The 22,741-nt window shown below is 43.6% G+C and overlaps 1 protein-coding gene and 1 long non-coding RNA gene across 3 annotated transcripts in view; one reads left to right on the top strand and one right to left on the bottom strand.

Annotated features, from left to right (window-relative positions):
• Nucleotides 1–5,391: 5,391 nt before the first annotated feature.
• Nucleotides 5,392–10,472, top strand: LOC140598680 (uncharacterized). The gene is made up of 2 exons (XR_012001262.1): nucleotides 5,392–6,247; nucleotides 6,701–10,472. It is a non-coding gene; the product is annotated as an uncharacterized lncRNA (long non-coding RNA).
• Nucleotides 10,389–22,741, bottom strand: part of CCL28 (C-C motif chemokine ligand 28) — a 29,394-nt gene continuing 17,041 nt past the window's right edge. Inside the window, exons 2-3 of one of the 2 annotated variants that reach the window (XM_072756967.1) lie at nucleotides 15,287–15,413; nucleotides 10,389–10,862 (exon numbers count right to left, since the gene is read on the bottom strand). In XM_072756967.1, the coding sequence (XP_072613068.1) occupies nucleotides 10,673–10,862; nucleotides 15,287–15,413 (317 nt within the window). In that variant the 3' untranslated portion in view covers nucleotides 10,389–10,672. The remainder of the gene's footprint in view (nucleotides 10,863–15,286; nucleotides 15,414–22,741) is intronic. The other variant, XM_072756968.1, reaches the window with a different exon arrangement.

Raw genomic sequence — 22,741 nt, 5'->3', positions numbered from 1 at the left:
TAGGAAGGAGACAATAGACATAGCCTAAAACTGATAAATAAAAATAATATTTTCAGCATTTCATTTAAAATTATAGAGGTAACCACTGATGGGTTACCCTAAAATGTGTCAGGTTGACATACTGAATATTTTAAGCTGAAGGACTTTTAGAAAATGGGACAAGCAAGAAGGTCACTCTGACCTTCCATCTTTCTCTTTGAAACAGGTCATAAAACCCTTAGTTAGGAGACGAACACTTAAATAACTGTGTACGTTTTTCTTCTGTTAATGCCTTTGTCAGCTTAATTTTCAGACCCATTTAGGGACCCTAAGAGGATTGAGAAAAACTTCTCTTTAGTTCTCACTAGAACTAAAACTTTTTTTTTTTTTTAGAACTAAAACTTTTGAAGAGGTTAAAAGAGGTTGCATCAAAGAAGTAGGTCTGGGAATAGGGAGGATACAGTGAGAGAATGTTTTTAATTATAAATCCTGCTGTAGTTTTGATTTTTTTTTTACTACCTACTTGCATTACTTTATCAAAATATAACCTTAAAAAACTTAGGGCGTTAACCCAGGTGATCTATTCATTTGGGAAAGGTAACGGTATTGGTGACACAATAATGTTTTAGTAAGTGTGATACCCCATGAAATAGAATTTAAGAAGCTGCTCTCCCAGGTACGTGGTCCTCATACAAAATTTCACTTACTCGCATTGTAGTCAATTTTTTTTATTTTATTATTTTTTTTTCAAATTGTATTTTAAAAAATCAGTATATTAACCTACTGTCATTACGGCTGCCCCCCAAATTGTGTAGAATTATGGACATGCGCTGGAAAGAGAACAAAATTTAAAATAGTTCAAGTTGTTGGTTGAGAGTCTTAGAGATGAATTTTGAAGAAATTTTTGTTAACTATATTCCCTATGTTGTACTTTTCATCTTCACAACTTCTTTATTTTATAACTGGAAATTTTACCTCTTAACCAATGTTTTTATTTTATCTTTTCAGTAATGTTTATTATGATGATTAATTTTAAAACTTGTGATTTATTTTCAAGTTACTCTTAAATTACTTTGTATTTGATGCTTTCTCCAATTTTTAAAACCTGTAATTTGATGACACTGGATGGTATTACTACAAGATTAAAAATGAGTATTTATTGCTATAGTCTGAATGTTCATGTCCCCCTACAGCCCATGTGTTGAAATCTAAACCCCTGAAGTGTATGGTATTCCTGAGTGGGGCCTTTAGGAGGTGCTTAGGTCATGATACTTGAACCCTTATGAATGGGACTCATGCAAAATAAAGGAAGTTCCAGAGAGTTTCCTGGTCCTTTCCACCTTGTTAGGACACAGGGAAAAGTCAGCAGTCTACAACCTGCAAAGCAGGCTCTCACCAGACACCAAATCTGCCGATGATTCAAGACTTCCCAGACTCAGGAACCATGAGAAACAAATATTCTTTGTTTACAAACTCCCCAGTCTCTGGCATTTTCTTATAGCAGACTGAACAGGGTAACACATTTAGGAACCATGCCCCTTAGGATCACCTATATTATATTTAAAAAGCATGATGGGTTTGAATGTGTGGAGGCCAAGAAAAATTAAGGCCATTCCACCTCAAGTTTAGCCATTAGCACAAGTACAGCCATCTTAGGCCCCTGGGAATAAGAGCTGAACTTTACAGGAAAAACTGCAGAGTGTCCTAGGCAGGGAATCCCACATCAGAGCTTAAGAAACTCCCCCACCCTTTCCCCCACATTGGAATGGAAAAAATTCCTCCACCCCTTCTGAAAATCCCCTAGACCAGCCCATAAAAAACCCAGCTGTAACCCACTTCGGGGTCCAAGCCCCTGCTCTGCTGTATGGAGTATACTTGCACCCAAGCTCGAGCTTGCAAATAAACCCTCGTGCGCTTGCATCCGTGTCGGCTCCTTGGTGGTTTCTCAGATTCACAATCTTGGGCACAAATTTGGGGGCTCGTCCGGGATCCGAGAGACCTCCAGGACCTCCATCCGGAGGGTTTCACGCGTGGTGAGTGCGCTCAACTTTTTCTACCTTTTGTGCGCATATTCTCTGAGAGCTCTAAACTGTACTTTTACCTGTAGGAATTCCAATCTGTATTGGGTCGACATTGGCTTAGGCAGACGCGCTGGTGGGCCACCGACCAGGGTCTTGGGAGACTTCCCTTGCCCCTGCCTGGAGGACAGGGTCCTCGTCTGTAAGGAGGACAGAGGTCCTTATCTGTGAGGGGGACAGAGATTCTCATCTGTAAGGAGGACAGGGTCCTCATCTGAAAGGAGGACTGGGGTCCTCATCTGTAAGGGGGACAGAGGTCCTCATCTGTAAGGGGGACGGGGTGCTCATCTGTAAGGAGGACGGGATCCTCATCTGTAAGGGGGACAGGGTCCTCATATGCAAGGAGGATGGAGGTCCTTATCTGTAAGGAGGGCTGGCTGCCAGCCCTTCAGGTAACTTTCTGTTTTGTCTCCGCGGCCGCACTGGAACGTTTGTGTTACTGTGTTCTTGTTACCTGTTTTGTGCACTGGTAGGTGTTACTGTGTTCATTGTTAACTGTTTGTGCATTTGTGTTATTTGTTAACTGTCATAACTATCTGTGCCTTGGTGTGGACAGGGGACATAATGGGGCAGACGCAAACCACACACCTGTCCCTTATGCTCTCACACTTCTCAGATGTTAAGAAAAGGGCTCATAATCTGAGCACAGACATACGGAAAGAGAAATTTCAAATTTACTGCATATCAGAATGGCCAGCCTTTGACGTGGGATGGCCCCAAGAAGGAACTTTGCACCTACCTATTATCGTATCTTATCTTATCTGAAGGCCGTGATCTTCAGGGACAAACTGGACGGCCACCCTGACCAGGTGCCCTACATCCTGGCCTGGCAGGACATGATCGAGAATCCCCCTCCTTGGATAAAACTATTTTTACCCCCCAAAGCAGGACCTACCAAGATTCTAGCCCTGCGGAAAGGCCAAAAAGGAGACGGACTCTAAGACAAAAGCACCTCTTTATCCAGTTTTACAGGATTCCTCCCCGAAGGACCTGATCTGTACCTACTGGGCCTACTGGGCACCCCCTCGCCCTTCAACCCCCCCCTTCACCACCAAAGAGAGGGAATGAATTCAGGTGGAAGCCTGGAAGTCTGTCCTGGGAGAGGACAGACAGCCGACTCAAAACCCACTCCTCATGAATGCTGCCTTCCCCTTATCCTGCCCCACCTGGGACCACAACTGAGCTGTAGGTAAGGAGAGACTCTGGGTCCACCGCCAGACTCTAGGGGCAGGTCTCCAGGCTGCTGCGCGCAAGCCGACCAATCTGGCTAAGGTCTATGGTGTAAGACAGGGCAAGGATGAGAGTCCAGCAGCCTTCTTAGAGAGAAGCATAGAGGCTTTTATGCAGTACACCCCAATGAACCCAGAAGCCCCGGAAACCAAGGCTGTTATTATCATGGCTTTTGTTAACCAGGCTGCTCTGAACATTAAAAAGAAATTGCAAAGAGTAGAGAGACTAGGATAGAAGAGCTTGCAGGACTTAGTAATAGTAGCAGAAAGAGTCTATAATAATAGAGAAAGTCTGGAAGAGCAGCAAACCAAACTAAGTGACCGGCAGACCGAAACCTGGCCAAGATCCTGCTGGCCACAACCATGGATGACCCACAAGAAAGACGGAGGCATCTCAAGAAGCTGGCTTCAGGGACCGGTAAGGAGGATGGCCCTGGTCCCCATCGGGAGTGCCCTAAACTGAACAAAAACCAATGTGCCCATTGCAAGAAGGGGGCCACTGGGTGAAAGACTGTCTTAACAAAAGACCTAAGGCCCCTGCCAAGACCTTGGAGATGGAGGACCTGGACAATTAGGGGAGTTGGGGTTTGGGACCCCTCCCCGAGCCCAGGGTAACTCTCAGAGTATAGGGGCTGAGAGTTCAAACCATTGAATTCCTAGTGGACACTGGGGCACAACACTTGGTTTTATTACTACCCCAAGGGAAATTGGCAAGCAAGACTTCATGGATGCAAAGGGCCACGGGCACCAAACAGTACTCATGGACTCCCCGAAGAACTGTGGATCTCGGCATAGGCCGGGGATCTCACTCCTTCATGGTCATCCCTGAGTGTCCCTACCCGTTGTTAGGTCGGGATTTGCTCACCAAGATGGGGGCACAAATTTGCTTCCACCCCGAAGGAGCAAAAATCCTAAACAAGGAGGGACACCCAATTCAGGTGCTTGTCCTGAGTTTAGAAGACAAATAGCAAGAAGAGGGCAGCCCCGGTGGCACAGCGGTTTAGCGCCCCCTGCAGCCCAGGGCGTGATCCTGGAGTCCCGGGATCGAGTCCCACGTCAGGCTCCCTGCATGGAGCCTGCTTCTCCCTCTGCCTGTGTCTCTGCCTCTCTCTCTCTAGCTGTGTCTCTATGAATAAATAAGTAAAATCTTAAAAAAAAAAAAAAAAGAAGAAGACAAATAGCAAGAAGACCACCAATTACTTAACACTGCCGCCCTCCAGATTCCCCCACCAGTGTCTCAGATAAAAATTGACGATGGGGAGTAAATTGATTGACTTTAAATGGATCCAGATGGGACATAGTAAATAGGTCTTGAAAATTATCACTACTAAACCTGAAACTTTCATTCTATTGAGGTTTACTGAAGGTCACATAAGCTCTGTTATCTTTTTGCAATTTGTTAGTAAAAAAAAAAAAAGGCTAAAATGATGGTTGTCTGTTTCCAAGTTTTCATAAGTAATTGTTAAGATACCTTTCAAAGTCCTTGGTAACCTGAAACCTTAGTTACACTTTGATGATAAATGGAATTAAATTCATCGGACATCTAGGTCTGTTGGTGAACATGCTTTGTACTTAACTGTTTCATAAATTTGCTGTCTAAAGAGTTCTGGTGTTAAAAAAAAAAAAGAGTTCTGGTGTTCAAAAATCATTACTCCTTAGTTTTCACTGGAGACTAAGGTTCCTAAGAATGGAAAAACTCTGCTAAAATAAGACTGATGACTGATAAAGAAAGCAACTCTGTATGTAGAAAAGGAGATACGTAAGAAAAATGTAAGGAACAGGAATATATTTTTGTTCAAGGTAAAAGAAAGTAATTTTGTCCCAAATGAGACTGACTGGAAAATTCTGAATGTAGAGAAAGGTGTAAAAGTGTTGTGAAGGGAAATCCTTGGAAAGGAATTTCAGATGTGGTCAGGACAGACTAAGATCGAAGTAAATGGATTTTAAAGTACAAGAGTATAAGATTCAAAGTCTACTTTCTGTTCAAAAGTTTCCTTGATTTGTTGGTCTGCTCTTGAGAAGAGCAGCAGTTTTGTCCAAGAAGGAATCAGAGATGCGGGGGCAGCCGTAACCACGGAGATGGAGACCGTCTGGGCGGAGCCACTGGCAGCCACGTCGGCTCAACGGGCAGAAGTGATGGCCCTGGCCAAGGCGCTGACCATGGGAGAAGGTGAACGAATCAACATCCACGCCGACAGCAGGTGCGCCTTCTCCACCGCTCACATCCACGGAGCCCTTTACAGAGAGAGAGGGCTCCTGGCAGCAGAGGGAAAAACTATTAAAAACAAAACGGAGATTCTTGAACTCCCGAGGGCGCTCTGGCTGCCCAAGGCCTAGCCATCATCCACTGTCCGGGGCACCAGAGAGCAGACACGCCAGTAGCCAGGGGAACCCGGTAGCCGACTCAGAAGCTAAGGAGGCGGCCCTTAGGGTGACCCAGGTTTTAACAACCACACCACCTGATCCGGGGGCACCGACCCTGCCTGACACCCCCAACTATACTGACCCTGACTTACAGTGGATCAAACGCTTGCCTGTGACCCAGTGCTTGCGTGGCTGGTGGAGGGCCGCAGACTCCAGCATCATCCTGCCAGAGGAACTGGGACGGCGAGTCCTATCCAAAATGCATCGGAGCACTCACATGGGAACACGGAAGATGGAAGACCTCATACGACATGCAAAGACCACTATTAAAGACTCTTGAGCAAAGCAAAGAGCTGCCACACATGCCAGTTAACTAATGCCACCGCCCATGGATCTAACCTGGGCACCTGGCTCCGGGGGGGACCGCCCAGGAGCCTACTAGGAAGTGGACTTCACTGAGGTAAAACCTGGACAATACGGGTACAAGTATTTACTAGTGTTTGTAGATACTTTTTCAGGATGGACAGAGGCATTTCCCACCAAACATGAAACAGCACGGACCGTGACCAAGAAACAGCTGGAAGATATCTTACCGAGGTATGGTTTTCCTGTTAAGATTGGGTCAGACAACGGCCCACCAGGATTCATCTCTAAGGTAACACGGGGAGTGGCACTAGTACTTGGGGCAGATTGGAAATTACATTGTGCATATAGGCCCCAGAGCTCAGGACAGGTAGAGAGGATGAACAGAACATTAAAGGAGACCTTAACTCAATTAGCCCTGGAGACTGGCGGGACTGGGTGACTCTCCTCCCCTTCACCCTATATAGCGTGAGGAACTCCCCATATAAGATGGGACTGACCCCCTACGAGATCGTGTTCGGTCTTCCTCCACCTATTATCCCCAATTTATTTATTTATTTATTTATTTATTTATTTATTTATTTATTTATTTAATTTATTTTTTTTTATTATCCCCAATTTAAAACCTGAGGTGCTTGCTGACTTTGATGATCACTAACTCCTTTTCTCCCTCCAAATGTTACAAAGAACCCATGAGCAGGTGTGGCCTAAGCTGAGGGCCCTCTACGAGCCTGGGCCACCCCCGGGCCCCCATCGATACCGGCCAGGTGACTGGGTGTACGTGTGGAGATGCCAACACCAGACACTTCAACCTCGCTGGAAGGGACCTTACATCGTGATCCTGACCACTCCCACCGCTCTCAAGGTCGATGGGATTACTCCCTGGGTCCACTACACCCACATCCGGCCAGCTGACCCACAAGCAGTTCTCAAGGATGGAAAGGCCAACCGGACAAGGACAATCCCCTAAAGCTAAGACTGTGCAGTTCTCACTTACCCCACTAATGTTGCTTATGCTCTGTCCTCTTTGTGCCAGAACCAATCCCCATTAACCATTTAAAAATGTGCACCCAATTCAGTCTTGCTTTTAAAGTCTTTTAAGGTCTAAAAAGATGGGAGCACCTTAACTATAGAGAGGCTTTTGCAAGCAAGGGGGGCTATGTGCTGCCCCAAATGAGGAGTGTTGCTTCTTTACTGACCACTCAGGAATAGTCCGGGAATCTATGGCAAAAGTCAGAAAAGGTTTGGCTAGACGTAAACGGGAGCGAGAACAGCAACAAGATTGGTTTGAATCATGGTTTAATCATTCCCACTGGCTCACTCTGAGACCAACCTGGACCCATGATTGGGTCCTTCCTTAGGTTCCTCTGAGAGGGGGAAATGTGGAGGCCAAGAAAAATTAAGGCCATTCCACCTCAAGTTTAGCATTAGCACAAGTACAGCCACCTTAGGCCCCTGGGAATAAGAGCTGAACTTTACAGGAAAAACTGCAGAGTGTCCTAGGCAGGGAATCCCACATCAGATCTTAAGAAACTCCCCCACCCTTTCCCCCACATTGGAATGGAAAAAATTCCTCCACCCCTTCTGAAAATCCCCTAGAGCAGCCCATAAAAAACCCAGCTGTAACCCACTTCGGGGTCCAAGCCCCTGCTCTGCTGTATGGAGTATGCTTAGACCCAAGCTCGAGCTTGTAAATAAACCCTCGTGCATCAGTTTTGGCTCCTTGGTGGTTTCTTGGATTCACAATCTTGGGCACAACGGAGTGGGAAAATGCTGTGTTGTTTTGTTTTGTTTACAAAATCTGTCTTTAAGTTGAAAAGAAAACCTCCTGTGAGGGAGATTTTGCAAAACAAAAGTTACAAATAGTGTGCAATTTCCTCCACTGCCTAAGAATGTGAAACTCTATAAAATCAGGTTGGGGCCTGTTTTAATCTGTGAAGGTGGTTATTGTCACTATCACCAGCAATGCAAGCAGCAGCATGTTTTAATACTAGACTTCCAAGTAAAACCAACCGCTGGCATCCTCTAGCCCTTTGTAAAGCACCAGGTGCACAGATCTTTACCTGAATTCCTCTCCCTCCACCCCACCTCCTCATCTACATCTTTTAGAGTCCACTGCTGGGGCTGCCAGAACTGGGGAGGGTCTGGAGACCTGGATACAAAGCATGTCTCTGCCACTTCCTGTGGGACCCTGGGCAAGTCATTTTACCTCTCCAAGCTTCAGATATCCTTATCCATAAAGCAGAAATATTAATACAAAGCTCACAGGATTGTTGGTGAGAATAAATAAATCACATACAAGTTAGTGTCAATGAAGGGAATTAGGCCATTTGATGATATTTGAACCTACATCAAGCTCAGCACTTCCATGCTGCCTATTATCACCTCCAAGTCAGCCTGGCAACACCACTGCTTGGAATTGGCCAGCAAGGAGGCACAAGACATCTGACACCTGGCAACATGGACACTGTGTTCCTGCCATCTGATGGCTGCTTACGAAAACTAGGTCTTGGGGCGCCTGGTGGCTCAGTGGTTGAGCAGCTGCCTTCAGCCCCAGGGCATGATCCTGGAGTCCTGGGATCAAGTCCCACATCAGGCTCCCTGCATGGAGCCTGCTTCTTTCTCTGCCTATGTCTCTGCCCCTCTCTCTCTCTCTCTCTCTGTCTCTCGTGAATAAATAAATAAGATCTTTAAAAAAAAAAAGAAAAGAAAAGAAAACTAGGTCTTACTCTGCATCTGGAAGCTTCTGTGGACCACGAGGACCCCAAAAGACAAGCCATGCAACAGGATCCACCCACAAGGTGTGGAAAAGATGGGCCAGGAGTTAAAAGATGTAGGCTCCTTTCTAGGAGAGCCTAAAATCACCCCACATGGGATCCAACTCTGGATCCCTCCCTAGTGCACTCACTGTGGGAGGCAGATGGCTTCCTGAGCAATGCAGACTTTTGTTTTTTCAGCATCAGAGCTGATCAATCCAAATGACAGTAGTTACTCAAATTGGATGTGATATTAAAGTGATATTCAGCTCAAACTTTTCAATTTTTTTTTTTTTAATTTATGATAGGCACACAGTGAGAGAGAGAGAGAGGCAGAGACATAGTCAGAGGGAGAAGCAGGCTCCATGCACCGGGAGCCTGACGTGGGATTCGATCCCGGGTCTCCAGGATCGCGCCCTGGGCCAAAGTCAGGCGCTAAACCGCTGCGCCACCCAGGGATCCCTCAAACTTTTCTTTGTAGAAAATGAACTCCAATGTTTACAAACTCTAAATAATGCAATAGGAATATACACATTCACCTAGAAAGCATTCTTAATCAAAACTGTTAAACCTGAATGTGGTCATAAGGAAACAGGCAAACCCAGAATGTGGAACAGATTCTGCTCTAGACCCTTTTTTAAGAAGTCTATGCCATGGGAAGAAAGAAGAGAAAAAAAGGACTTTCTTAAATAAAAGATACTAAAGAAATTTTTAAAAAAGAAAGAAAGAACCTTGATTGATTAAAAGAACTATACAAAATTATGCTCTGAAAATAGTTGGGGAAAATTTAAACAATTATATGCATATAATTATATGCAATTATGTGCAATTTAACAATTCATCCCATATATAATTTTTGTCTTCAGATTCCTGGTTTAATAAGGACTTGTTTCAGAAAAAAGGGTCCCAAACATCAGGCTGTTCACAAAAATAACCCACAGTATCAACTTCAGAAAACAAATCTTAGGACTATTACACTAATTATTTTTCTAGAGGATGTATTTGACATGCCAACTCTCATTCACAAAAATACACTGTGGAAAAAGGCTGTGTTGTTTTGTTTTGTTTTGTTTTGTTTTGTGTTGAACAGCCCCACACAGCATTCTTATGTGGGGTATAACACACATGCCCCTAACTCAAAACTGTTCTCAGGTGCTACTGAACTAATGTGATTGCCTTTGCAGTTAAGGAAGCAACTACCTAGCTCATGTATGAATGGAAAGAACTGTACTCCCTGCATAACAAGAGATTATTTTGGAGATGAGATATATATGTGTGTGTGTGTGTGTGTGTGTGTGTGTGTGTGTGTGTATCACATAAAATATATGAGACACAACTGTTAATTTTTTAGGTATAAACCTGATAATGTGATTATATATCAAAGGTCTTTATTCTTGGGGATGTCAAGTTATAACACTAAAAAATAGAATGAGAAGTGAAGTATTGTGACATTTGCAATTTATTGTCAGTTTAGCAAAAAAATTATGTATTTATATATAAAATGGTTTATTCACATGCACCTCCCACAAAGAGAGAAGAGAGAAAACAAATGGGGCAAGTTTTTAACAATTATTAATCTAGGTGAAAGGTATACAAGTGTTCATTGTACCAATCTTTCAACTTCTCTGTCGGTTTGCAACCCTTCATACTAAAATGTTGGAGAAATGGTATCTGTATGCTGCTCTTAAAATATGATATGAAGATAAGTGTTGTCTTTGCATTTCATTTTCAGATGAGCATATTACTGGCTACATTTGCATCCTGTATCACCATTCCTTTTAGAACATCTATTTTGTTTTGCCCTGTTGACTCCCAATAAGGAGCATTCGCAGGATAACTTTATAAGCAACCGTGGCCAAGTTTAACTTGAGGAACTGTCTGTGTAGATTCCTTTGTAAGCGTGTTAATAAGGACTTTTATGGCTGTGGATTTCTGGTTTCTCCTGATGTGCCCCTTTACTTTTCCTCTTGCCAGCCTGTTTCTTGTGGCAAATGTTGCCTTTGGTGTTTTTCTTGGCTGCTTGTTCTTTCATCCACTGCTTAATAACATGACTGTGCGGGCTGACACAGAGTCTTCTGCGCCTGACGTGAAGGCTGTGGGGGAGGGAAGATGGACAAATCAGTGGCAGAAAATCCAAGGAAAAACTCCGTGACTCAGGCAGTTGCCACGTTTAGTTTCAAGACCGCCTCCTACAGCCGTGGACCACCAGCTGGAGTCTTCGCTCCCCCACAGCTCCTGGGATGGCAGCTTGGGTGGGGGGGATGAGGGAAAGGAGGAGGAGGAGGAAGCAAAGAGTGAGGGAAAGGAGAGAAGCCAAATGAATACAACAGTCCTTCCTGACCAGGAGCTTCATCCATAAAAACAGTTCACGCCTCATGGCCCATCTGGAAGGTCTCCTCTAAAGTTTTTCTAGATTCTCTCAGCTAAATGCCCTGCTTTCCCTTGCAGTCTGTCAGCATTCCCTCTCTTTTGGTTAGTAGCTTATGCTGTCTTTTGTATGAATTTTCATTCAAAATTTCTCCTTGTCCTGTGATGCTATGCCCCTTGAGGGAGGGATAGTCTGGAATTGTCCTGAAAAGGCCTGGCTTGCTGTAGGAATTCAGTAATGAGTTACAGATATGAAGTGAAGATTGTTCAAAATAGAAACAGTCTGGGGGCACCTGGGTGGCTCAGGTGGTGGAGCACCTGCCTTTGGCTTGAGTGGTGGTCCGAGGTCCTGGGATCCAGCCCCGCACTGGACTTTCTCCCTCTCTTTGCCCCCTGCCCCCCTCCTCGTACTTTCTATCTTAAATAAAGAAAGATAAAATCTTGGGGCACCTGGATAAAATCTTAAAAAAAAAAAAAAAAAAAGAAAGAAAGAAAGAAAATCGTTAAAAAAAAAAAATAGAAAAAGAAAGTCTGGCTTTTTTTTTTTTTTTTAAATCTTTTTTTTATTTATTTATGATAGTCACAGAGAGAGAGAGAGAGAGAGGCAGAGACACAGGCAGAGGGAGAAGCAGGCTCCATGCACCGGAGCCTGATGTGGGATTCGATCCCGGGTCTCCAGGATCGCGCCCTGGGCCAAAGGCAGGCGCCAAACCGCTGCGCCACCCAGGGATCCCCTTTTTTTTAAATGAAACAACTAAAATATTCTAGGTGTTTGATAACATTGCAACATACTACAGGTTCATACCCCATCTCCAATGTTTCCATGTTTTAAATTTTGACCTCGGGGTAGGAGAACCATAAAGCAGCATTCACGATTTCTAGTAACTGAAAGAGCTTTTTTACCAAAAATATTGTGACTTTTAATTTGCACTCAGGTGCCATCTAGCTCTTCTTAAATCTCGGGGATCCTGCAGGCTCTGCGTAGACAATAGTTCTGTGTGTGGGGAAAATGAGCCCCCGGCCCCCTTCCGGGGGGACAGAGAGCAGGTTGCTGGTTTCTCCAGGTGAGCCAAGAGGAATAGCAGCCAGCGTGAGGACTCCTGCAATGAGAGCAAAAGCTGGCAAAGGCCTGTGTCGTAAGCATCATAAAGCCAGCATGTGGAATATTAATTTGAAAGCAGTGAGGCTTCGTGATAGGAGGACAATTCGTTCTCAGCCTGTATTACACCCAGAGGTCTTCTAAAGGAAAGCTCCCTGTCACTGTGGCCAGTTGGTTTGCTTTGGCCAGTACAGGAGAGAACCTGCTGTAGGACTCGGAAAGGGAAGAAACAGAAAAGAGTTGAAGCTCCTCTCCTTCCCAAAGGACTCAAACTCTCTCCTTCCCCTGTGGTGTCAGCAGGCATCCAAGCAGACACCAGTGGCAAAGGCTCCACTGACATCCAGGTAGGCCCACAGGGCTCACAGGAGGGAACTAGCCCTCAACTCTGGTTCTGTGAGGAGTGAGTGGGGAGCTTCAGGGAGGGCACTGGTGCAGGAGCTGAAGGTGAGCCCCCAGTGGGGCAGGGCAGACAGAGGACCTGGGAGGTGCACAGCCCTAGGGATGCAGCCTAGTGGGGCCTTGACTTCTCAATGTAATACAAGGGGAAAATATCAGCTACCAGAACACAGCCTCCAAATCCAAGATGCTGTGATGTTTTAAAATCTTTTTATTTTTATTTTTATTTATTTATTCATGAGAGACACATAGAGAGAAGCAGAGACACAGGCAGAGGGAGAAGCAGGCTCCATGCAAGGAGCCTGATGTGGGACTCCATCCCGGGTCTCCAGGATCACACCCTGGGCTGAAGGCGGCGCTAAACCCTAAGCCACCCGGGCTGCCCGATGTTTTAAAATCTTAAGGTTTAAAGACTACTTAAGTCTGCACTGGTAACCCCTGTGCATTCTCTCATCATAATAAAAGGAGATGAGGTGGGTGCCTGGGTGGCTCAGTCAGTTAAGCGTCTGCCTTGGGATCAGGTCATGATTGCAGAGTCCTGGGATCGAGTCCTGCATCTGTGTCAGGCTCCCTGCTCAACAGGGAGCCTGCTTCTCCTCTCCCTCTCCCCTGCTCCTGCTCTCTCTCTCTCTCTCTCTCTCTCTCGAATAAATAAAGTCTTAAAAAGAGAGAGAGATGAGATGAGATAATGTTAGACAAGGGGTAGCCTATTCCACACTCTCTCCTCCCCCCTCCTCCCTCCTATTCTGTAGGGCCCTGACTCAGCCCGTTGTGTATTTCTTGGTGGAGAGTTCAGGCTCTAAGAAACTATAAGATTGATCCCGATTCTTTTGCCCAAAAGAAAGAAGCTAGAGAGGGTCCGACAGACCTACAGGGGTGGCCCTGCCACCTGTAACTGTTCCCTTTACCTGATTTCATTGCCCCTTCCCCTAAGCACAACAGTCCAGCAACAATCACTTTTGAAAAAATGCTCTAGCTTCCCAGATAACTTTATTTAATAACTCCAAGTTTTCTTCCCAACAGATATCTGTGTGCTTCCAAAACCTCAGCCCTCTGCCCAAGATAAACAACTTTGTACTGTGTTTATGCCAAGAAACAGCCAGAAGCTCTTTAATGAAGCTGCTGTGGATGGGTTTAAACAAGCAAACCCTCCTCTCGGAGAAAAGTTACAATGATCATCTACAGGGCGTGAAACAACAGACCTGTTCTAGGCAGGAAAGGAAAAGGAAAGAAATCTCGTAAGTTCACTAGAAACTCATTTATATTTGTTACTTGTGATTCATAACACATGCTTTGGGGAGTTATATTGCCAACACTCGCAGTGTTTTCTGCATTTAAAATATTTGTCTCAGGATCCCTGGGAGGCGCAGCGGTTTAGCGCCTGCCTTTGGCCCAGGGCGCGATCCTGGAGAGCTGGGATCGAATCCCACGTCGGGCTCCCGGTGCATGGAGCCTGCTTCTCCCTCTGCCTATGTCTCTGCCTCTCTCTCTCTCTGTGACTATCATAAATAAAAATAAAAAAAAAATTAAAAAAAAAGAATGGCGCTTGGTACATAAACATTAATCAATAACTATTTGTTGAATTCATTGAATAAATAAAGAGGCTTCTTAGTGACTCAGGAACTCAGGCATAAGCAATGGGCTTATCTGCAGCCCAGAGAAGGGGATACCAAATGGCTCATTAGCATCCCCTGGGGCCATAAGTGGTGTTAAAACCAGTCCACCAGGGAGATGCCTAATACAGTGTCCTTATGACTTGAATGTGCCAGACACATAAAGTTTGGGGAGAGTACTTTATGGTTGGTCCCATCATCACTTTTGAGAGAACTCTGAAGTATATACAGTATATGGTGTTCTGAACAAAGAGACCTTGTTCACATCCCACCTCTGCCATTCTCTAGCTACATGTCACCAGGTTAACTCTGTATGCCTCAGGCACAGCTTTACTTTGTGTGAAACGGAGATAACTTATGCCTTCATCACAACATTGTTGTCAGAATCCAGATTTGCTAAATACCAATGCATTTCAGAAGTTAGTTTCCATGGGGACATGAAGAACATAGAAATCTGAAGTTTTTAATAAGTGAGCCAGAGGTAAGCGTGGAAGGGTTCACCACGAGCCAACAGCCCAGAATCAAGAGCAAAGATGGGCATTTGTGCTTGATTGCATGTGACAGGTACAGACATCTCTATACTTCTGTTTGAACCTTGTATACAGTCCTGATGAATTCAGAGAGTAAAAAAATGACAGCAACCCATAAACTTGCCTGGAAAAAGCTATAGTTAAAGCCACAAAACAGAACAGAGACACCTTCTGTTTTTATTTTTGTTTTCTTTTTCACTCAGAATGCCCCTACTTTTGCTTAGGAAAGTCATACACATTGTCCAATAGACTGAAGGTATTTATCCTGAATCACAGCACTGCTGTGCAGGGTGGCAGAGGCTAGCGTGGGGCTCTGCACATGCCAGTCCTGAGAGACTGTGTGCTTACTCCAAGGAGCCTGGGGCCAGAAAGGTGGAATATTTGCTCTCCCCTCCCTTTTTTGACTGATTATTTGTATGCTGCATACGAGGCAAAGACTTCCCAATCTATTGCTCACAGGCCAAGAAATGATCACTGGACGAGTTTAGACCTCCCTGCTGAAGAGCACTCACATGACAGCAGCCAAGTCACAATCCCCATCAGCTCTCTGGATGCGACATATATTCACTCTCTCCAGAAGCCTTCTGGAGATATGATGTGAAACCTCAGTGCAACAGCTAGAGGCAATGGGAAGTATAGCTAAAAGAAGAAAAGAAAGAAAATGTTACATCTTACAATTCATAGAACAATGGCCTAGAAACTAAAAATAGAAATAATCCAGGGCACCTGGGTGGCTCAGTCGGTTAAGCACCTGCCTTCCACTCAGGTTATGGTCTCAGAGTCCTGGGATTGAGCCCCACATGGGGCTCCCTGTTCAGCAGGAGTCTACTTCTCCCTCTTCCTCTGCCCTGCTATGTCACTTATGCTCTCTCTCTTTCTCAAATAAATTAATAAAATCTTTTTTAAAAAAACCAATAATCCAATTAAAAAATGGGCCGAAAACATGAACAGACATTTCTCCAGAGAAGACATCCAGATGGCCAACAGACACATGAAAAGATGCTCATCATCACCCATAATCAGGGAAATGCAAATCAAAACTACAATGAGATATCACCTCACGCCTGTCAGAATGGCTAAAATCAAAAACACAAGAAACAACAAGGGTTGGTAAGAAGGTGGAGAAAAAGTACCCCTTCTGTACTGTTGGTGCAAATGCAAACTGGTGCAGCTACTGTGGAGAACAGTATGGAGGTTCCTCCATAAACAGAACTACCTTATAATCCAGTAATCACACTACTGGATATTTATCCCCAAAATACAAAAACACTTAATTCAAAGGGATACATACATGCACCCCTATGTTTATAACAACATTATTTATAATAGCCAAATTATGGAAGCAGCCTAAGTGTCCATCATATCTATCTATCTATCTATCTATCTATCTATCTATCTATCTATCTATCTATCTAATATATATATTCCACTATATATATAGATATATCTCATATATATAGTGGAATATTACTCAGTCATCAAAAAGAAAGAAGTCTTGCCACTTGCAACAACATGGATAGAGCCAGAGAGTATGATGCTAGGTGAAATAAGTCAGAGAAAAAAAATACCATTTGATTTCACTCATATGTGGAATTTAAGAAACAAAACAAATAAGCAAAGATAGAGAAGAAAGAAAGAAAGAAAGAAAGAAAGAAAGAAAGAAAGAAAGAAAGAAAGAAAGAAATAGAGAGAGAAAGAAAGAAAGAAATAGAGAGAGAAAGGAGAGAAAGGGAGAGAAACAAATCGATAGATTCTTTTTTTTTTAAGCCGATAGATTCTTGACTCTAAAGAACAAATTGATGGTTACCAGGTGGGTGGGGGATGGGTGAAACAGATGATAGGGATGAAGGAGGGCACTTGTCCTAATGAGCACAGAGTGATATATGGAACTGCTGAGTCACTATACTGTACACCTGAAACTAATGTAACATTGTATGTTAACTGCTAGAATTTTAAAACACAAGCAAACAAATAATGCCCTGGCTTCTTTTTTTATTTTATTTAAATTCAACTAATTAACATATAGTTTATTATTAGTTTCAGAAGCAGAGTTCAGTGATTCATCATTTATAAAACAACCAGTGCTCATTACATTATGTCTGGCTCTCAGATTCCAGAGAAACAGAATGCCAATCTACTGAAGCAAGGGGCAAACACTTGCAGAGGGCTTTGTGAATGCAGACCTGGGACAGGACATGTCTCTCCCTTCCAGAACCTACACTGTATTGGGGGAAAATAAAACATTAAGTACAGGCAAAAACACAACACCACTGAAGAGATGAAAAACAGCTCCAGACAACGATGCTAGTGGGTTAAAGACTGACTTGATTAGAGATGAAAGTAGTGAGATTGACAGAATGTCACACATAGTTTAGAAGAGGACCACATGGGCCCCTGGAGCAGGGAAGGATTTGGATGAATCTTTGAGGATTTTGAGGGGTGTAAAAAATTGAAGACAACTTGTTGAGACTAAAGGAAGTGGATGGTTAAGAATTCTAAGACAGTAGGGGTGCCCGGCTGACTCAGTCCTGGGATCGAGCCCCCCATCAGGCTTTCTGCTCAGTGGGGAGTCTGCTTCTCCCTCTCCCTCTGCTGCTCACTCCCAGCTCCTCATGCTCTCTCTCTCTCTCAAATAAATAAATAAAATCTTTTTTTAAAATTCTGAGACAGGAAAGCCCAAGATGCATTGAGGGTATAGAGAAAAATCAACCACTTTGTCTGAACTGAGTAGTTAGGAAGGTGAGTGGTGGGATATATGGTTCAAAAGATAGGCTAAGGTCAGAACCACTGAGGCCCTAAATGTAAATCTAAGATTTAGCTTTTATGAAGCAGGGACCATTAAAGATTTGGGAAAGGAGAAGCGTTTTAGGAAAATCCATCTTGCAATGATAAGCAAGATGCATTAAGCTGGGGAGTGCCTGGAGAAGTAGGTCAAGCTAGGAGGAACTTAGGTTCCCCACATGTAAGGAAGGCAATACAAATATGAAAGGAAATCCAACCCCCTACTAAAACATGTATCTGCAGACTCCTCTGTGCCTCATGCCCACAATATTCTCTTATGCTTCCCATTCCATCAAGAGGGTAGCAAATTTTAAAAATATTTTTTAGAAATTACAGTCAATAGTGGGTGCAGGTGGCAGCCTCATAATAACAAAAGTTAACCACTGAATGAGGCACTCAGATCAAAAAAAAAAAAAAGAAGAAATGTTTAGATCCCTCTATCATGTCAGTTCTAAGCAATAGAGGCACCTGTTCTTAAGACAGGGGAAGATCTCTATCCATGCTTTGTCCACATGGACACATCAGCTCACTCACAACTATGGAGTAGAGGAGAAACTGAATATGAAACTAAGAATGTTTATGTGACTCAAAAAAAAAAAAAGGATGTTAATGTGTCTCACTCTTGGAGGATCAAAACTTTCCAATATTATTCATTTATTCACTTATACATTCAATTGTTTAACAACATTTATTGAGCATTTAAAATGTTCTAGGGCAGCCCGGGTGGCTCCGCGGTTTGGCACCGCCTTCAGCCCAGGGTGTGATCCTGGAGACGCAGGATCGAGTCCCACGTCAGGCTCCCTGCATAGAGCCTGCTTCTCCCTGTGCTTGTGTCTCTGCCTCTTCCTCTCTGTGTGTCTCTCATAAATAAATAAATAAAATCTTTTAAAAAAAAAATGTTCCAGGCACAATGCAGTGGGGATACACAAGTCCATAGAACAGTACGTCCCTGTCCTCAAGAGGCTACAGTAGAGGAGGCACATCTGGAACTCAATACTGAGGCTATAACCCTCGTGACCTCCTACATTGTGCTTCTGGAATTCCATCCTTCCAAAAGGCTCCCACAAGTCATAACGACAGGTGCACAGCTGGTCACGACAGCAGAACATTCCAGCTCACCTAAATGTCTACCAATAGTTAAGTAATAGTACATCCAAATGGAATAAAGGATGAGGTACATCTGTATATGTACCCTAAGACAGATGAATGTCCATAACTGATCATTAAGTGAGAAAAGCAACTTTCAGTACAAGAATGATCCCATTTTTATAAAAAGAATGTGACATAGGGATCCCTGGGTGGCGAAGCGGTTTAGCGCCTGCCTTTGGCCCAGGGCGCGATCCTGGAGACCCGGGATCGAATCCCACGTCGGGCTCCCGGTGCATGGATCCTGCTTCTCCCTCTGCCTATGTCTCTGCCTCTCTCTCTCTCTCTCTCTCTCTCTCTCTCTGTGACTATCATAAATAAATAAATAAATAAATAAATAAATAAATAAATAAATAAATAAAAATTAAAGAAAAAATAAAAAGAATGTGGCACATATACAGAGGGAAAATTATAGAAATATATATGCCCAAATTTATAAGTAAAGACTACTTCTAGAGAGGGGGCAAATTTTCAACAAGCATCGGTATTTCTATTTTTTTAAACCTCACCTGATTGAGAGAGGGAGTGGAACACTCCTGTAGAAGGAACTGTCTCCAGAATATGGGGAGAAGAGTATGCTTTTCTTGGTTGTACATCTCACAGAGTCCGAGTCCTAGACCAGTATACTCCTGTCAGCAATGATGAAAGAACCTCTGTGCTGACTTCCAGTCATCTCCAGAGCCTTGGGAAAATGCCTTGCCCCTAGTTTCAGAGCCTCATGAAGGATCTGTATAAAACTAGCTGGCGCTCTTTCTCTCCAGAAAGAGAGACTTTTACCTTCTTCTCCTGTCCCACCTGTCCTGAATAGTCCAATGCTGCCATATTTAGAATAGAATCTCAGCTTGAGATACAGATCAGTAACAACTTACCATCAGCCCAATACATATATTTTTAATTCTTGGAAAATTAGATTATAAATACAATTCCCATATGTGTATGTATAATATTTACATAAATCCATTTGCAAAAATGAGTGTCTTCAATAACTTTTATTTTTAAAAAATGTTAAAGATTAATTTGAGAGAGTGCGTGCACACACACACACACACACACAGACACATCTAAGCAGGAGGAGAGGCAGAGGGAAAAGGAGCAAAGCAGATTCCACACTGAGCACGGAGCCTGACTCGGGGCTTGATCCCAAGGATCCTGAAATCATGACCTGAACTGAAACCAAGTGTCTGATACTCAACCAACTGAGCCACTCAGACGGCTCTCAATAACTTTTAAACCACTAATTTGAATTACTGTAGTTGAAATATATCCACATAAGTGATATAGAGTGTTAATGGTTGTGCTCAGCCTCACTTCTGTTTTAATTTAGCTGTCACACAAGTCTGCAGCAGCCCAAACAAGGAAAGTGTTTACCTTTCCCAGTGGAAGCTACATCATGCCATAAGAATCTACCTCTTTCCTCTCAACCTAGACCCATTAAGGGGGGTTTTCATTTTGTTATGCATATAAGGAGTGTGCAGAGAGGAATACCCAAGCACCAACCAATCAGATTCACTGGAATAAGAAAAGCAAACATTTACTGAGTGTCCACTCTGTGCCAAGTCCTGAACTCTGCATTGGAAATGTTGAGATAAATAAGGCACAGTTTCTGCCGTTGTGATATTTAATAGTCCAGTGGGAGGCAGGGAGGTAAATAATCACAATATAGCAAAACAAATGTTAACAGATTGATGTTCAAAGCAGACTGGGGTTACAAGTGAAAAAAAGCAGATTCAAAAGGCCACATATTGTATGGTTCCATTTATATGAAATGTCTGGGACAGGCAAATCTATAGAGAGAGAAAGTAGATTAGTTGTTGCCAGGGGTCGGGGATGGTGGGAATGGGGAGTGACTGCTAACAGGTGCATGCTCTTGCTTGGGGTTAATGAAACATGTTGGAACTGGTTGTACAAATATGTGAATATACTAAAAAACCACTAAATTGTACACTTTATTTTTTTAAGATTGTATTTATTTGAGAGAGAGAGAGTGAGAGAAAGCAAGAGCATGAGCAGGGGGAGAGGGAGAGAAGCAGGGTCTCCACTGAAAAGGTAGCCTGATGTGGGGCTTAATCCCAGGACTCCAGAATCATATATATATAGTGAATCACTACGTTAGACCCTGGGAGTAGAGACATGAAAAATTACTATCTTCAGAGAGCTAATACTCAAGAGCACTGCTATAAGTTTCAACCCAAGCAGCTATAAAATATGAAACGGACTTTCAGAAGCATTGAGGGTATTAAGAATCATAGGCAAACCTGTGTAGTTAGGAATTTCAGTTATCTGAGAGCTGACATCAATTCAAAGAATAGTTTTATGCCAGAAAAGCACCCAGCACCTCTATCTACTTAGTAAACTGGATTACATTTCTCATATATTAAGGTAGGATGCACACACGTGGCTGGAGATCATTGAACCTAAATCGGATTAACTATCAAAAGGCAAGAAGCAGGCCTGATTTATTATATGTTGACAGAAGTGACTGGTGCCCTTCTGAGGCAGCTGGAAATATAAAAGACCAAGAGAGATGGAATCCTTTGAAGAGTGCTCAAAAAGTTAGGCAACCAAGCTCCCTGAAGACTCAGCAGCCATGTAGGCCACTCTTCCTCTCTAGGGGGAAACGTGCCTACTGGACATCTCTTCATCTTACTGATAAATAAGCTACTAAGAAGGCAAATGTTTGTCCAAACCAACACAGCGGGTCAGAGCAGCATTCCTGCTGACTGCCAGGGTTAAAGACAAAGAAGGAAAGAAGAAGTTGTCATCACAGAGGTGGTGAAGTGGCCTCTGTCACTGGTGAGTTGGGATCACAGTTCTGGCTCAATGCTAGGAAGGACCATGAAGTTGTTCATGGAGCTCACGGATGACCCTGGATGACCAGCCAGACAGCAAGAAAATGCATCTGTGTCCCCACTGTGGAAACGTGAGCACCATCGGTCTGACCCCTCGAAAAGCAAGCAGGATAAGAAACAAAACTGGGGGATCCCTGGGTGGCTCTGCGGTTTAGCACCTGCCTTTGGCTCAGGGCGCGATCCTGGAGTCCCGGGATCAAGTCCCACGTCGGGCTCCTGGCATGGAGCCTGCTTCTCCCTCCTCCTGTGTCTCTGCCTCTCTCTCTCTCTCTCTCTCTCTCTCTCTACCATAAATAAATAAATAAAATCTTAAAAAAAAAAAAAAAGGATAAGAACCAAAACAAAAAGGAAAACAAAGCATAGCGCTACTAAGAGCTCACAGTCTTCATTCCCTGGCGGTGTGGTCAGTGCCAGCACGGTTGGCAGAATTGTCAAAGCCCAGGGTGAGACACACAGAACTGAGGAAGAAAGGAGCCCCTGTGGACGTGAGGGACACTGAGCTGGCCTGCCTGGCTGACCTTGGGAGGATTGGCCTAGGCTGGATTTTGAGGGAGAGGCCTCAGTGCTGGCATTTTCTCTGAGAAGTCTGATAGAATTCTCCCCTCCTAGTCTCCTTCAAACAATCTTCGGTGAACCCTGCATTATTTTAAATTGACTTGGAGAGGAGTTTCTGCTAAAATGTATAGAGAATTTAGCATTTCTCATTGATCGTCTCACTGTATCCTATGAATCAGATACTAGTATTATCCTCATGTTACAGGAGAAAAACGAGACTCAGAGAGGTTAGTACACTTGCCCAACATCCCACAGCAGTGTAAGTGGTAAAGCCTGTTGGAATACTGGATGCCTGACTCCAAGGCCTGAACTCCTTGCACAAAGACACTTCTGGAAGAAAAACATTTTGGGGTGTTTTGAAATGCCCCCAGAAAGGAAAATCTTTGGCTCTGAACAAAGACCAAAGGGGTCAAAGTCTAAAATTTAAACCCCCACCCCAAAGAAAAGGGGTCAAAGTCTGAAAAAGGTAAAAAAAAAAAAAAAGTATGAAGTATTTATTCACCAAGGTTATTCTAGGATCTAATTCTTCAGTTTGTTCCTTACAACTGTCTTAATGTTTCCTATTTCTTTACAGCGTTATTACCTGATTAAACAAAATTAAGTAAATACATATAAAGAAGGTAGCCAAGTTGGGGT

Source organism: Vulpes vulpes, chromosome 4, assembly GCF_048418805.1.
Source record: "Vulpes vulpes isolate BD-2025 chromosome 4, VulVul3, whole genome shotgun sequence".
In the NCBI taxonomy this organism is placed as follows: Eukaryota; Metazoa; Chordata; class Mammalia; order Carnivora; family Canidae; genus Vulpes; species Vulpes vulpes.
This window is presented reverse-complemented; position numbering and strand designations above follow the sequence as displayed.